Source organism: Corythoichthys intestinalis, chromosome 2 (assembly GCF_030265065.1).
Source record: "Corythoichthys intestinalis isolate RoL2023-P3 chromosome 2, ASM3026506v1, whole genome shotgun sequence".
NCBI classification, from domain to species: Eukaryota; Metazoa; Chordata; class Actinopteri; order Syngnathiformes; family Syngnathidae; genus Corythoichthys; species Corythoichthys intestinalis.
In genome coordinates this window covers 5,480,471-5,498,179 of record NC_080396.1, presented here as the reverse complement: position 1 = coordinate 5,498,179, position 17,709 = coordinate 5,480,471, and the positions used below count along the sequence as shown (strand labels likewise).

Below are 17,709 nucleotides of genomic sequence, written 5' to 3'. Positions count from 1 at the left end.
GCAATGAGTCAATTTATCTCACGGTAAATAAAAATGAGGGCAGTAATTTTCACAGCTGCGTTTTATCATCACGTACGTGTGCATTAGAGCTGAAACGAGTACTCGAGCAACTCGAGTAACTCGAGTTTAAAAACTGATCCGAGTAATTTTATTCAGCTCGAGTAATCGTTTATTTTGACAGCTCTAAGCATCACGTTTTGCTCGGACTACTTTTAATGCGGGACAACGCGCTGTCACGTGCGGAGAGGAAGAAGGAAAGGAAAAAAAACTTACTGCAGCCGACAGCCGCCACAAACGATGCCGACGTTGCTAAATACTAGCCCGCACGATGCTACGTTGGTACAGGTAGCGTCTGGTGCGTCTCATAGAGATCACATGTATGTTGAACTAGATTTGAAATGACAGACTCGGCCGCGTCTGGGCAGCGTTAGTAAACAGCCGCCATCTTAAAGCAGTAGAGCACTAAGCGCTGATAAAGAGCGCTAAGCGCTAATAAGTAAGATTAACGTCACTGTCACTACTAGCTCACGTAACGTTAGCCCTGCGGAGGGCTAGGTTTCAATTAATTATGACCACTGTCGATGCGTGGCTAACGTGTCTTACATACAGGCTTTAACATAACATAGCATTGTGGAGTGATGAGGGTGTAAAATAAAAACTTAATCATGCTAACTATCAATTTTAGCTCAGTAGTCATTGCTGGATAAAACACCAAATAGCACAGGTCCCTAATGTGTTCCAATACAGCCTGTATCATACATTTATTTTGAACACTGCAAAAACTCAAAATCCTTTCAGAACTTTCAGTTTAGACTAACTTAAAACTTAACTAGAACTTTAAAATGGCTTGACACAAAGAGAAATTCAATTGAAACACGTGGGAAAAAATCCTAACTTTTAAGTGATGTGTGTTATCAAGCGTAACGGCATTTTTATATATATATATATATATATATATATATATATATATATATATATATATATATATATATTAGGGCTGTCAAACGATTAAAATTTTTAATCGAGTTAATTACAGCTTAAAAATTAATTAATCGTAATTAATAGCAATTAATCGCAAATCAAACCATCTATAAAATATGCCATATTTTTCTGTAAATTATTGTTGGAATGGAAAGATAAGACAAGATGGATATATACATTCAACATACGGTACATAAGGACTGTATTTGTTTATTATAACAATAAATCAACAAGATGGCATTAACATTATTAACATTCTGTTAAAGTGATCCATGGATAAAATGTTATATTAAAACGCCTCTTAACTCATTCACTCCCAGCCATTTTCACCGGAGCAAGGCCCTTCGCTCCCGGCCATTTTACTGGATTTTGACTGATTTTGCACAGCCCTCAAAAAATTCTGTTCTATTGCTATATAAACATGGAACCCACCAAAAGAAAGATTAGACTCTCTTCTTTCAGCAGAAAAAAAAGTAAGTTCATACGTTATTTCATTCTTTAGAAATCAGCATTAGAAAATAGCTTAGTTTGAGCATTTTTCCAATTTCTGATGAAAAAACGGAGAAAATGAGCTTTTTGTAAACGCAAAAATTTCAAACATAATTTTGACTTTAACACGGCTATTTTTTGCTTCAGTGACATCCCAAACATCTGAATAATGTTTTCCTTTTACAAAATAACATGAACAACCAGCCAAATAGAGCTTTTCATAGCAAAGTAACAATTTATTCACACTTACCTAACTGAGAGATGACGTTTGGTGGCTGCGACAGCGGTTAAACTTTTCCCTCATTGCCGACTGTCTCGTAAAGATGGATTTTTTTTAAAGTCTTTTTTTGTGGTGACCACTGTCTCGTTCACCAGGGGAACTTATGTTCCTGGGGGGGAACTGGTTTGGCCGTGCGCGTTTCCGTGCAGGACCCTCGAGCGTGCGTGGGACATGACCAGCAAGCTGCGGAGGGGCTCTGCTAGCTTCCCTAATAAAGTTGTACTGTTTGAATTGAGTTGTGGGCTCTTAACAAATGCGCTACTGCCCTCCAGTGGCCAGTTTTATTGCTTTAAAATGTGTTTTGAGGCTTGTTTTTTGTTTTGGCGATAGATCGAAAGCTCTAGATCAGGGGTCCCCAAACTTTTTCCTGTGAGGGCCACATAACCCTTCTCTTCTCTGATGAGGGGCCGGGGTCAGTTTGTAACAGAAAAAGTGTGACGATTGCAGGAGTGCCTAAATGTAAAAATGTATTGTTTTTCAGAAAGCCATAATCAAATAACCCTTTCTGGATTCTTCACGGAACCAAAGTAAATAAAATAAAAATGATATAATATAATATAGTATAATATAATATAATATAATTAGGGCTGTCAAACGATTAAAATTTTTAAGCGAGTTAATCACAGCTTAAAAATTGTAATTAATCGCAATTCAAACATCTCTAAAATATGCCTTATTTTTCTGTAAATTATTGTTGGAATGGAAAGATAAGACACAAGACGGATATATTCATTCAACATACTGTACATAAGTACTGTATTTGTTTATTATAACAATAAATCAACAAGATGGCATTAACATTAATATTCTGTCAAAGCAATCCCTGGATAGAAAGACTTGTAGTTCTTAAAAGATAGATTTTAGTACAAATTATAGAAATTTTATGTTAAAACCCCTCTTAATGTTTTCGTTTTAATAAAATTGGTAAAATTTTCAATCAAAAAAATTAACTAGTAGCTCACCATTGTTGATGTCAAGAATTACACAATGCTCATGGTGCATAAAATCAGTCGCACCCAAGCGCCAGCAGAGGGAGACAAAAAACACAAGTAACAAGTGGACATGACACTGCTGTCATTTTCATCTGTTTGAGCGGGGCATATGCGTTAATTGCGTCAAATATTTTAACGTGATTAATGAAAAAAATTAATTACCGCCCGTTAACGCGATAACTTTGACAGCCCTTAATATAATATAATGTAATATAATGTCATATAATATCATATAATATCATATAATATCATATAATATAATATAATATAATCAGGGGTGCACATAATTTTTTTGCCCAGGTTCTCAGAGGAGGACCTGGAGATGTGACTTGGTCCTCATTGAGCTTGAGAGCCGACCCACCTGATGCGATAAATTTATGACAAGCTTTACTTAGAGCCAATTAACTTTGATTAATTATATTAACAGTTAATGCTTGATTAACATCAACTGGCACAACAAAATTGCCATTACTTTGAAGTGAAATGTAAAGAAATAAACATAAAAGCACCAATTCAAAATAAAGGGCATTATGCGGCTCCCACATTAACTCCAAGCCTTTTTAAAAGTGGGATGTCCTCCTCATAAGACCTCATTGAACGTGCATGTTTAGCTTTGTAAAATGCGAGCAAAAACACGTTTGTCAGTGCATGTCGCTGTTCATTACCTTTATTCCGCCCTATTCCGCCACATGTCCATAGGGCGAGTGGGGTCCTGTTTGACATCGATAGTTTGCTTAATTGCCACATGCTCTCTTTTTTTCGTGCTTTTCAAAGTTTGGATGGCTGAAATTCTTTGACCCTACATAAAATGCGTTGCTCTAATCGGCGACATTGGGATTCTCACGGCACATTTTGTACCGCATTTCCGTGCGAGCATCATTCGCTTCTAGGCATGGTACCTCCTGTAGCCACTTTTCAGCAAAAGTCCTTTTTTTCGGTAGCTCCGGTGACGTCTCTGTCGTCTGTCTGTCTTTTGACGGGGGTGGGGGAACACGGAAGTAATTACTCAGTGTGGCCTGCCTCATCGACATTTTGAGAAGTTATTTTCTCGTGTCCGCCGCAAATAGAGCGGTCAGCCATCGGTACGCAAAAGCGTATGGAAGCCGTTGAGAGCCAGCGCGTTTGTCTACGTCCAGTACGCATGTGCGGACCACTTATGTGCACCCCTGAATATAATATAATATAATATAATATCATGTAATATAATATAATATAATAATACTGTATTAATTAAATAGATAATAACCAAATAACCATTGCTCAGTTCTTCACAGAAAAAAGCCAGGACATAAATAACTCTATTGAAAAAAAAAAAAAAAAAATTTTTTTTTTTTTTTTTTTTTTTTTTTTTTTTTAAACAATTTTTTGTTTTGTTTTGTTCAGGGGGCCGGACCAAATGTGGCTGCGGGCCGTATCCGGCCCGCGGGCCGTAGTTTGGGGACCCCTGCTCTAGATGCTTCTTGTACAAAAAAACGCAAAAGACGTATAAATACGTAATCGGGACACTGAAGCATTTGGAAATAGAACGTATTTATACGGTTCCGGGAGCAAATGAGTTAATGTTTTCGTTTTAATAAAATTTGTACAATTTTCAATCAAAAAATAAACTAGTAGCCCTATTCTGTCCTCAATGTGTGTGAGTACACAAATTGACAGATAGCGAACATAAGTTCCAAAAAGAAATCAGACGGTGTGGCAAAGTTGCATGGGCTTTACTGAAGTCATCTCTTTTTGACAGGAGCACGTTTCTTGTATTTTTGTAAAACTGAAAATAACAGGGCAATGTGTCAATAACTTGCATAAATCACAAAATAACATAAAATGTACACACACGTGTCCATTTGAGCAGTAGCACTAGCCAATTAGCTCACAAGCATCTAACAATGTAACTGCATTTCACCATATATGTCAACAAATTTAAATACACATCATCAATAACTATCTATCCATCCATCCATCCATCCATCCATCCATCCATTATCTTCCGCTTATTCCGGGATCGGGTTGCGGGGGCAGCAGCTTCAGCAGGGAAGCCCAGACTTCCCTCCCCCCAGCCACTTCAGCCAGCTCCTCCGGCGGGATTCCAAGGCGTTCCCAGGCCAGCCGAGTGACATAGTCTCTCCAGCGTGTCCTGGGTCGACCTCGGGGCCTCCCGCCGGTGGGACATGCCCGGAACACCTCTCCAGGGAGGCGTCCAGGAGGCATCCGAACCAGATGCCCGAGCCACCTCAACTGGCTCCTCTCAACGCGGAGGAGTAGCGGCTCGACACCAAGCCCCTCCCGGATGACCGAGCTTCTCACCCGATCTGTAAGGGAGAGCCCGGACACCCTGCAGAGGAAACTCATTTCGGCCGCTTGTATCCGTGATCTTGTTCTTTCGGTCACGACCCACAGCTCGTGACCATAGGTGAGGGTAGGAACGTAGATCGACCGGTAAATCGAGAGCTTCGCCTTTTGGCTCAGCTCCTTCTTCACCACAACGGACCGGTGCAGAGTCCGCATCACTGCGGACGCTGCACCGATCCGCCTATCAATCTCCCGCTCCCTCCTACCCTCACTCGTGAACAAGACCCCAAGATACTTGAACTCCTCCACTTGGGGCAGGATCTCATCCCCGACCCGGAGAGGGCATGCCACCCTTTTCCGGCTGAGGACCATGGTCTTGGACTTGGAGGTGCTGATCTTCATCCCAACCGCTTCACACTCAGCTGCAAACCGCCCCAGTGAGAGTTGGAGGTCACGGCTTGATGAAGCCAACAGCACCACATCGTCTGCAAAAAGCAGCGATGCAATGCTGAGGCCACCAAACCGGACACCCTCAACGCTTCGGCTGCGCCTAGAAATTCTGTCCATAAAAATTATGAACAGAATCGGTGACAAAGGGCAGCCTTGGCGGAGTCCAATCCTCACTGGGAACGAATTCGACTTACTGCCGGCAATGCGGACCAGACTCTGACACCGGTCGTACAGGGACCGAACAGCCCTTACCAAGGGGCTCGGTACCCCGTACTCCCGGAGCACCCTCCACAGGACTCCCCTAGGCACACGGTCGAACGCCTTCTCCAAATCCACAAAACACATGTAGACTGGTTGGGCGAACTCACATGCACCCTCGAGGACCCTGCCGAGGGTGTAGAGCTGGTCCACGGCCGGGACGAAAACCACACTGCTCCTCCTGAATCCGAGATTCGACTTCCCGACGGACCCTCCTCTCCAGCACCCCTGAATAGACTTTACCGGGGAGGCTGAGGAGTGTGATCCCTCTATAATTGGAACACACCCTCCGGTCCCCCTTTTTAAAAAGGGGGACCACCACCCCGGTCTGCCAATCCAGAGGCACTGTCCCCGATGTCCACGCGATGTTGTAGAGGCGTGTCAGCCATGACAGCCCTACAACATCCAGAGCCTTTAGGAACTCCGGGCGGATCTCATCTACCCCTGGGGCCTTGCCACCGAGGAGCTTACCAACCGCCTCAGTGACTTCAACCCCAGAGATCGAAGAGCCCACCTCGGAGTCCCCAGACTCTGCTTCCTCAAAGGAAGGCGTGTCGGTGGAATTGAGGAGGGCTTCAAAGTATTCTCTCCACCGACTCACGACGTCTCGAGTCGAGGTCAGCAGTACACCATCTTCACTATACACAGTGTTAATAGTGCACTGCTTTCCTCTCCTCAGACGCCGGATGGTGGACCAGAATTTCCTCGAAGTCGTCCGGAAGTCGTTTTCCATGGCCTCACCGAACTCCTCCCATGTCCGAGTTTTTGCCTCGGCGACTGCCAAAGCCGCAGTCCGCTTGGCCAACCGGTACCTGTCAGCTGCCTCCGGAGTCCCACAGGCCAAAAAGGCCCGATAGGCCTCCTTCTTCAGCTTGACGGCATCCCTTACCGCTGGTGTCCACCAGCGGGTTCGGGGATTGCTGCCACGACAGGCACCAACCACCTTACGGCCACAGCTCCGATCGGCCGCCTCAACAATGGAGGTGCGGAACATGGCCCACTCGGACTCAATGTCCCCCACCTCCCCCGGGACAAGGGAGAAGTTCTGCCGGAGGTGGGTGTTGAAGCCCTTTCTGACAGGGGATTCTGCCAGACGTTCCCAGCAGACCCTCACAATACGTTTGGGCCTGCCAGGTCTGACCAGCATCTTCCCCCACCATCGGAGCCAACACACCACCAGGTTGTGATCAGTTGACAGCTCCACCCCTCTCTTCACCCGAGTGTCCAAAACATGCGGCCGCAAGTCCGATGACACGATCACAAAGTCGATCATCGAACTGCGGCCTAGGGTGTCCTGGTGCCAAGTGCACATATGGACACCCTTATGTTTGAACATGGTGTTTGTTATGGACAATCCGTGACGAGCACAGAAGTCCAATAACAGAACACCGCTCGGGTTCTGATCAGGGGGGCCGTTCCTCCCAATCACGCCCCTCCAGGTCTCACTGTCATTGCCCACATGAGCGTTGAAGTCCCCCAGCAGAACGAGGGAGTCCCCAGAGGGGGCACTCTCCAGCACACCCTCCAAGGACTCCAAAAAGGGTGGGTACTCTGAACTGCTGTTTGGTGCATAAGCACAAACAACAGTCAGGACCCGTCCCCCCACCCGAAGGCGGAGGGAGGCTACCCTCTCGTCTACTGGGGTAAACCCCAGCGTACAGGCACCAAGCCTGGGGGCAATAAGTATGCCCACACCAGCTCGGCGCCTCTCACCGTGGGCAACTCCAGAGTGGAAGATGGTCCAACCCCTCTCGAGAGGACTGGTATCAGAGCCCAAACTGTGTGTGGAGGAGAGTCCAACTATATCTAGTTGGAAGTTCTCTGCCTCACACACCAGCTCGGGCTCCTTCCCCGCCAGAGAGGTGACGGTCCATGTCCCAAGAGTTAGCTTCTGTAGCCGGGGGTCGGACCGCCAAGGCCCCCGCCTTTGGCTGCCGCCCAAATTGCTACGCACCCGACTCCTTTGGCCCTTCCCACAGGTGGTGAGGCCATGGGAAGGCGGACCTACGTTGCCTTTTCGGGCTGTGCCCGGCCGGACCCCATGGGAAAAGGCCCGGCCACCAGACGCTCGCCTTCGAGCCCCACCCCCAGGCCTGGCTCCAGGGGGGGGCCCCGGTAACCCGCGTCCGAGCAAGGGAAACTTGGATCCTGTAATTTTCTCCATCATAAGGGGTCTTGTGAGCCATTCTTTGTCTGGCCCCTCACCTAGGACCTGTTTGCCATGGGTGACCCTGCCAGGGGCTTAAAGCCCCCAGACAACATAGCTCCTAGGATCATTGGGACACGCAAACCCCTCCACCACGATAAGGTGATGGCTCAAGGAGGAGAATAACTATCTAATGCTCATGAATATAAACAAAGGAGGAATATAACTCACAAGCGATGCATGTATTAGACACAAACAGTGTGATGGGGCTATGAGAACTGCCACTGAATACTGGATGCGGACGTTAGCTGGTCTGAATAGCACTGTCTATTAGTGTGAGTTCGCGTCCACATATAATCACATCAGAAAAGCGCGCCGAAACCCAAATAATCCGCTGCACTGAATCGCCAGCAGAGGGCGACATTACGCCACATAACATATGCAAGTCACACCCAAGCGCCAGCAGAGGGCGGAAAAACTCCATAAAACACAATTAACAAGTTGGCCTTTCACTGTACTGACATTTAAATCTGTCTGAGCGGGCATAGTGCGTTAATTGCGTCAAATATTTTAACGGGATTAATTTTAAAAATTAACGCCCGTTAACGCGATAATTTTGACAGCCCTAATATATATACATATATATACATTTTTTTTAATAAGATCTAAAAGTTTTTTGAGTGAAAGCAGTGAATGTCTTTTTTTTTTTTTTTATTCTAGTTACATCTGAGATGCAATTGTTGGCTGTTTTCAACAATCTACATCGAAAATAAAGACATTGATTGACTGAAAGTGGTTCAAAATTAGATGAAATGTCTTGTTTTCTCATGTATATTTATAATTGCTCTTAACCTAAAAATATATTTGTTTTATACGATTACTCGATTAATCGATAGAATTTTCAGTCGATTACTCGATTACTCAAATATTCGATAGCTGCAGCCCTAGTGTGCATGCATTTGTGCGTGTGTGTAGTTGGGATATGAGACTCCAGTTCCTTTCACAGACGTTTATTGGTCATCAACACGCTGTAGAATTAAAGTTCCGACATACAAGACTTGGAAACACATCTATATTAAACGCTGTAAACGTTAGCATTGCTACATTGAGGCTAATGGGGGGAAAAGACAACCTACTTTAGCCTGCTATAAAACATTGGCAGTCTTCAAAACGCAAACTTGCGGTTGAAAGGTGACACTTCAAACATGAAAAATTGCTGCTTAACAGCATTTGGAAATAAAAAAAATTTGATAAATGACACCACGTGCAATGACAAAAAGAGCTTTTTTGCGGAGTGTAAAGCATACGTACGGGTAGCGGTTTAGTGAACGTACTTCCGGTGAACATTTCAAAATAAATGAACGTCACGTGTTTTCTTGTGGTAGCTTTAAAGCAGATTGTTGATCTGTTGACCAGATTAGTAACATAGCATATTTAAACCACCCTGTTATAGGGGTGGGCGATATGGCCTTAAACATGTATCACGATAAATGGAGCAGATTTATCTCGATAACGATAAATGACGATAAAGTCGTCCAAGCGGACTGTTATATAATTTGAAAATCTGAATCAATGCATGAAATACAGATTAACAGTTTCTTGTTGATTTAGTTACCAGCATTCAATTTGATATATTTAACAAATGTACATGCAGTCTAGACATTAGGTTTATACAAATGAATTGTAAACAATAAGAATTCAAGTATGAGCATTTTTAACAGAGTGTATGGCTTAAACAATGTACATTGTCAAAATCGATATGCCTGTGCAAACATGTCATTGTAACACAAATGATTTGCAGCTCGAACAGTACACTTCAAAAAGACAATTTATTGTTAATGGCTGCTGTGACATAATTATTCAATACAAGTGTTTACTTTATGGTTTCAGGGTCTCCCCCCCCCCCCCCAGTGCATTTTTTAATAAATGCACACATACATGAACCCCCAAACAGACAGACAGACAGACACACATTAAAGCTATATTGATCTTCTGCAAATGAAACACTTAAGATTTTATGATAGCAATAATGACACAGAATTAAACACATACAGAAAAATAGCTGGGGCCATTTGTGCTATGCTGAATGCTTTACCATCACAAAAGCTATCAGAGAAATCACACACAGTCAGATACAAAATAACGCGACATAGTAATTGCTAGATGCAGTCCATGCCCAATCCACTCATTAAATTCAGCCGTTTCGACAAGGTTAGAGCCGCTATCCGACTCCATCACGTTCATTTGTAGCGTTAGCCGCTAGCGGCCGCTAGCGCTAGCGGCTAGCGTTAGCCTGTGGCCTGGCTACCGGTAGAAAGCACTGAACACACCATCTCCGGAAATTGTGAGAACAAGGGAGGACAGCTGGTGAAAGCCCGTCTGGATGCCACCAAGAGTCTATTAAATGTCGGGTGAAAGTTTGGCGAACCTCCCTTAAGCCACACTCCATCACGTTTTGCTTGTAGCATTAGCTGCTAGCGTTAGCTTACCGGGCTTCTGTTTGATTGGCTTCCTGATGATCACGTGACTCCCTACGTAAGTACATTCACTGCTTTCTTAAAGGGGAATGAGCATAGACGAATAACACAGAGTCAAAGCGGGATGAAAAGACTATTTTCTTGTTTTATTAATTTACCGAATTTACCGACATGGTCAAAATTACGTCGGTCATCGTGAAGAATTTCGGTGACGGTAAATTTTCGGTTTACCGCCCAGCTCTACCCTGTTACGAGTACCCCTGGTGGTCAGGGGCCGCGAGCGTAACATAAGACGGCAGGTGAGCAAGGAGGAGGCAGTGTCAAGTCAAAATTGCAAATAAAAAGTTTATTTAACAGAAAAGAAACAATGGACACAGAGCACACAAACATTTACCCAACCCCCTGCACTATGCAGCAAACACCAAATAGTTCAAAAACCCCAACTAAAACTAGAGCCCAAAACAATCCCCAAACTAAAACACTACCGTGACAGGCACCTAGTGTACCCCAAAATGCATGGGTGGTGTTGCCGCTCTATCTAATGAACTAATACAGAGGGTTACCTACGTGAGGTGGGAGACACAATGTATACCTGCAGGTGTATAGCTAAAGTCCCTACCTCTGTGCTCTGTAGTGTTGTATCGGTCGCGAACGATTCGTTCTTTTTGAACGAATTGTTTGGGTGAACGAGACCGAACTAATCACCTTCTGCACTGATTCGTTCTATGAAGTTGGTGGCGCTTGTTCGCTGCGTGGGAGGGCGTTGAGCAAGCGGCAGCGTCTTCTGACATCGCACACGACCAATCAGACGCCAGCCTCATCGCGGGCAGGGGAGGGAGCGGAAACAGAATCATGGCGTATGTCACTCATTTCCACGTGTGGCCAATAAGTAGCCAGCGTGCAGGCAGGGGGGAAAGACTGAGTTTTGTCACTTCCCGTTCAGTGATTCGGTCCTCCGGTTCCTGACCTAGCTTGCTGCTAACTTGACTTTCCAGTAATGACTATGCGGTGAACGAGTCATAAAATGAAAGGAAACGACTTTGTCACATATTTGTTAACGTGGAGCCTATCAAATGCTGCTCAAAAAGACAAAAACACCACACAAATCTAGCGAGCATGGTTTAGTGTTCTACTTTTCTCAACAGACTCGGGACTGTGCCTATGACGATATACTATCAAATTTACAGTAATTTGAAACACGCGTAGCTACGAGGCAAGCAAAACCTGAGCTGCGGTCGCGTGACGGCAGTGAAGCGGGCAGAGAACTGTCACTATATGGAGGCTTCATGGCAGCGATATGTACCTCATATGTGCACAGAAAAAAAAATAATATTTAGTATGATCACCATAATACTGATTTGCAATGAAACTGTATATACATGTCAATTTTTTCCGAGTGTTTTTTTTTTTTTTTTTTTTTTTTCGTGTCAGAGGGTGTCGGTTGGTTTGACAAATTATGTCAATCCGTCCATCATGTGCTACTCAAGCGCCCCAAAAACAAAGCGCGCGGACACGGGAGATGTCGCAATATGTCTACATTTTTCTTAACAGACTAATGAGAGTAGAAAGGCGAAATCATAAAGCAAACAATTATTTCTCGTCAGCATTTGACGATCTGAGATGCGGGGACGACAGGGGAGCTGACCGGATTATTTTATTTATTAATACCAGTGCAAAAATTCAAAACGATCATCTTAATCATAAAAAACAAAAATACAACAGAGCGAGAGGTTAATATGATGTGTTGGTCGTTCCATAATTAGAAATTAAACTTTCGATTTATTTTTATTTTCGTGACAGCAGGCATGCCGCGTTGGCTGTTAGCAGCAGCATTGTATATGTGAGCAAGATCATGCTAAAGAAAGTCCGTGCGCCCCCGACCCCAAACCCCGACTTCCCCCTCAAAAGGAAAATGTTTAACCGTGTCCTAATTCGAAATGCAAGCACGAGCCATGACTTTGAGCCCATAGAACTAGGACAGACGACGCGGAAGTTCTCCCTCGCTTTTGCAGCAGCGGGAGGGAGACGAGGCTGTCTCTGAGAGCAGAATGATATCGCCTGTCACTCATTTCTGAAACTACGACGAGTGGTCAATGTGCAAGAGAGGGAGGGACCAAGCAATGTCACTTCCCGTTCAGTTATACTGCGAAGCGGTCTTTGGTGATTCGTTCGGCAACGTCACTTCCCGTTCACTAACCGAACGATTCATTTGGGTGGGGAGGGAGATGAGGGGGGCGAACGATTCGTTGAACGATTCGTTTGAACGAATCGTTTTACTGAACGAACCGGAATGGATTCGTTTACTCAAGTGAACGACAGATCCCGTCACTAGTGCTCTGCGCCAACCTAAAGAAAAAAGAAAAAAAGAGATCATTAATAAACAAGTGGCAGAAAGCAAACTTCACAAACAGAATCAAAGTCAAAACATAACAGGCTTCAACAAACCAATACAACCAAATTGAGAGCTGCCACCGCCTCTCCTGAACAGAGCAAACAATTCAACTTATATAGTGGCAGGACGAACAGATGATTGACTAATGAGGAAGTGGTTCCAGCTGTGGAGGCCTTCTGAGATCACACAGGTGGAAACTACAGCAAATGAAAAATACAGGTGAAAACCAACATAACCAGTATAAAGTGAAAGGAAAACCATACATACCTGAAAAAAAGGAAAAATTACTCCCCATCCGTAACACACCCTTATTTTGTGTTACTACAGTTAAGTATTTTCTTTAGGCACCTTTAGTATGTTCTGTCTGTATGCATCTAAAGAAAACAAGTTACAAGCGCTCTGGTTGGGTTGCACTTTGGGTGTCAAATTAGCCTCTTGTAGCACGTTTTGCCAGTGTGGCACATTTTGGCAGAACACCGTTTTTTTTCCCACGTGTTTTTCCCCCGACTGTCGTCACGTCTCATCCCGTCCTTCCTGTTCATTTTGCTTTTGCTGCTCGTTTTGTGAAATATCGACAGTGCTGTCATGCTCATTAATGTTCCTCTCGGGTTCAAATTGAAAGAGTTGAACAGATGACACGTTTATGTCGCGAAAGTCTTACTCTGGAAGGCCGGCAGCATAACCATGTGACGTCAACAACAATGGTGACCTACTAGTTAAAATAATTTTACAAATTGTATAAAAATGAAAAAATCAAGAGGGGGTTCAATATCTAATTATTTTAACTAGGGGTGTGACAAAATATCGAAATGGTGATATATCGTGATACTTTGTATCCCAAAAGGTTATCGATATGCTCCTGCCAAGAATCGAGATATCGTTTTTAAAAGGTGTCAATGTTTCCACCACAGGTTATCAAGAGGGTTGGGATCTGGGCTATTTGTAGGCCATGGCATTGACTGGATAAGTCTTTCTCCAAGGACTGGTTTAACGGTTTTAGCTCTGTGGCATGATGCATTGTCATCTTGGAAAATGACATATTTTCAATTGAAGGGATAAGAAATCTAAAATGTCTAAAATTTCAATGTAAACTCTTGAAATTTATTGAAGATTTAACCACAGCCATATCTCCAGTGCCTTTGCCTAACATGCAGCCCTACATCATCAAGGACTGAGGGAATTTTGATGTCTTCTTCAGGCAACCATCTTTGTAAATCTCACTGGAATGGCACCAAACAAAAGTTTCAGCATCATCACCTTGTCCAATGCAGATTCTTGACTCTTGACAAGGTGATGATGCTGGAACTTTTGTTTGGTGCCATTCCAGTGAGATTTACAAAGATTGTTCCCTGAAGAACCTGTTCCAGTGAGACCTTAAATGGCCCAAAATTACCTAATGGCCTGGCATTGACTGCCACTGACAGCCATAGACGTTCAATCCGTTTGAAGTGGGAGGGATGCCAGTTCAAATGGATTGGACGTCTACTAGTGATAAACTCATTCCCATTCACAGCAGAAACTTTTCTTTCTGTTTATTAGTTGTTTGTACTATCCAAGAATGATTTCCTGACCAATGTATCGATAATCGTTGTATCGCCTTATCGTCAGATCATCGTTATCGTGAGCTTTGTATCGCAAATCGTATCGTATCGTGAGGTACCAAGAGGTTCCCACTCCTAATTTTAACTCATAATAACGTTTATCTTTTAAAACTACAAGTCTTTTTATCCGTTAAACAACAAAAGAAGACGACCAAAATTTTCCATTACAATATTGTCTCTGTGAGCTCACTGGGTGCCATCGACGGTACTAGACATCATATTCATTTTGACTGGATTTGGCATTCACAGCCAGTCTTTTGAGGGCATTTACAGGTCTATTCCTGTTCATTTTAGGGAATTGACTGGTTACATCCTGTTGATTTTGAGTCACTTCCTATTCATTTGGGGCCTTTATTGAGTCACTTCCTTTTCACTAACTGTTGGAGGCAGTTTTTCAGGTCCTCTGCGTGTTCTTTTTCAGTTCAGGTGAGACAGCAAGACTAGATTGTTAAATGAAGACTGGAGGCAAGAGATGAATACTACGCAGTTTAAATTTCAGAAATTTCTGGGTGCATTTAGTTACAGATAACGCTGAATGGATAAAATGCACAAGTAGAGGGGCCAGTCTTCCTTTATACAGATAAGGTGTGTCTGGAAAATTTGGTGGTTTGCTCTTCTCTTGCAAAATGGGTCATACACCTTGCTGGTGGGCAGTTATACATTGACACATATAGAAAGTAGACAGGCCGGGTCTGGGACATTCCGTGGTCAGGAAGGTTCATGATTATCTGAGGCGAAAATAACTATCAGCAGTTTCTGTGAGGAACAACTCCATTCATGGTAATGTTTGTTAACTTTTAGCAAGCATATCGAAATGTTGCATTAGGCGAGATGCATACTGACTTCATAACGCAAAATCAAGATGACGTGACCTGTAAATGCCCCAAAATAATCAGGAAGTGACCCCTAAATGCCCCAAAAACAACAGGAAATTACTTTAAATGCCCCAAAATGAACCCCTTGGCTGTAATTTGCTGCCACTGATGGCCATAGATGTCCAATCCGTTTGAAGTGAGATGGTGGCAGCGAATGACAGCAGAAGGACGAAATTTGCCTGTTTTTCTGTTTTATTTGTTTTGTAGAATATTCTAGAACGTTTTTCTTACTCATGTATCGATAATTGTTGCATCGTGAGGCACACACAAGTTCCTACCGCTAACACTCACTAAGAAAATGTCTTCTCCTCGCAGACAACTGGCGCTTAAAGCGCTTAACGAGCGTCTAAAACGGGTGGAGGACCAGTCAGCTTGGCCCAGCATGGACGACGAGGAAGACGAAGACGCCGACGAGATCCGAACCGAAACTCGGCCTCTCCTTCAGCGCGATCCTCCTTCCTCCGGAGGCGCCGTCGGCACGGCGCTCTCCGCTAATCCCTCGTCCTCCGCCGGCAACGGAGCGCAAGGCAACCCGGAATCGAGCATCATCAGCTTCGAGGACGCGCCTTCTCGGTCGTAACCCTCTTCAGATCGTCGGCACGGAAGGTGTCGGACATTTCGCACTCTGTTAATACGAACGTCAAGTCCAAACTTGGCTACATTCTTGCGTCTTTTCACTGCAGCCACAGATGTTTGCCAAGAGAACTCTTTTTCACGACGAAGATTTTGACTTGACTAAAGGTGTCTACAGCTCCAGGTGAGAGATCAGTTTTTGGGATTTAAACATGAAGCGCAAAACTTAAGATTCGGCAATTTTTCGTGCAGTCCTTAGCTTAACATTTTCTGATCTGTCTGATATTTAATTTTACTCCAAGTCTAATTCTGAACTGTCCTACTTGACTCGCCTTTATTATTAGTTTGCTATAACTCGTGAAAGTTATTGCTGCACTTGTGTGGACAAATACATTGAGTGATGGCAATAGACTCCAAATCGGTGAACGGTCGCTGCTAGCCATCCCAGTTCAAACGGATCGCACGTCTACCGTGGTCAGACATTGCAAGCCATCCCAGTTGGAACGGATTACTTTATATACGGAGTTTACTCCACGATCGGAAAGGGCTCTGTAGCCCAGATTCCGATCCATGCTAAGTGGGATGAAGGGCTTTTCATATTTAAAGCCAAAATGATTTCTTTGGTGGGTTATTCATGTTAAATGTTCAACGCAGAAGAAGCCAAAATGCGGAAAACATAATAAAAATGGGTAAAATCAAATTGTGTTTACTGCATTATTTCATACGCGCAGAACGGTTCATGGTTGTTTAGCATATGTGGAAACAGTTGTTTTTGGTTTTGTTTTTTAATAAAACTTGTCCTGTTGAGCTGTTTGACACGGAGAATGGAAGTCTAAGTGTCCGGATGAACTGAACAGTTTTAATGTTTCTTTCCCAGTTAATTTGGCACCGGGGACATCATTTTCGGACAGAATTGGTAGGTTTAGCTCAGGAAACATCTTGTTCGTACACTTATTTACTAGGGGTGTCAAACGAATAAAATTTTTAATCGAGTTAATTACAGCTTAAAAATTAATTGTAATTAATCGGAATTCAGACCATCTATAAAATATGCAGTATATTTCTCTAACTTATTGTTGGAATGGAAAGATGAGACACAACATGGATATATACATTCAACATACGGTACATACAGTTGTGGTCAAAAGTTTACATACACTTGTGAAGAACATAACGTCATGGCTATCTTGAGTTTCCAGTTATTTCTACAACTTTTTCTCCGATAGAGTGATTGGAACAGATACTTCTTTGTCACAAAAAACATTCTTGAAGTTTGGTTCTTTTATGACTTTATTATGGGTTAACAGAAAAAGTGATCAAATCTGCTGGGTCAAAAATATACATACAGCAACACGAATTAGCAATTTCTTGTGAGTGATTATTGACTTGAACAATCATTGACTTGAACAAGTTAGGAAAGTCACTTGGAGCCATTTCAAAGCAGCTGCAGGTCCCAAGAGCAACAGTGCAAACAATTGTAAGTATAAAGTGCATGGCACTGTTTTGTCACTGCCACGATCAGGAAGAAAACGCAAGCTATCACCTGCTGCTGAGAGAAAATTGGTCAGGAGGGTGAAGATTCAACTGAGAATCACCAAAAAGCAGATCTGCCAAGAATTAGAAGCTGCTGGAACACAGGTGTCGGTGTCCACAGTCAAGCGTGTTTTGCATCTCCATGGACTGATAGGCTGCCGTGCAAGAAGGAAGCCCCTGCTCCAAAAGCGGCACCTTAAGGCTCGACTGAAGTTTGCTGCTGATCACATGGACAAAGATAAGACCTTCTGGAGGAAAGTTCTGTGGTCAGACGAAACAAAAATCGAGCTGTTTGGCCACAATGCCCAGCATTATGTTTTGAGGAGAAAAGGTGAGGCCTTTAACCCCAAGTACACCATGCCTACCGTCAAGCACG

The 17,709-nt window shown here is 43.6% G+C and overlaps 1 protein-coding gene across 3 annotated transcripts in view; it reads left to right on the top strand.

Annotated features, from left to right (window-relative positions):
* The window catches only part of tmem115 (transmembrane protein 115), a 32,933-nt gene extending 15,971 nt beyond the window's left edge, over positions 1 to 16,962 (top strand). For 2 of the 3 annotated variants that reach the window (XM_057829572.1, XM_057829571.1), the window contains one exon: positions 15,543 to 16,962. In XM_057829572.1, the coding sequence (XP_057685555.1) occupies positions 15,543 to 15,807 (265 nt within the window). In that variant the 3' untranslated portion in view covers positions 15,808 to 16,962. The remainder of the gene's footprint in view (positions 1 to 15,542) is intronic. The other variant, XM_057829573.1, reaches the window with a different exon arrangement.
* The last annotated feature ends 747 nt before the right edge of the window (positions 16,963 to 17,709 follow it).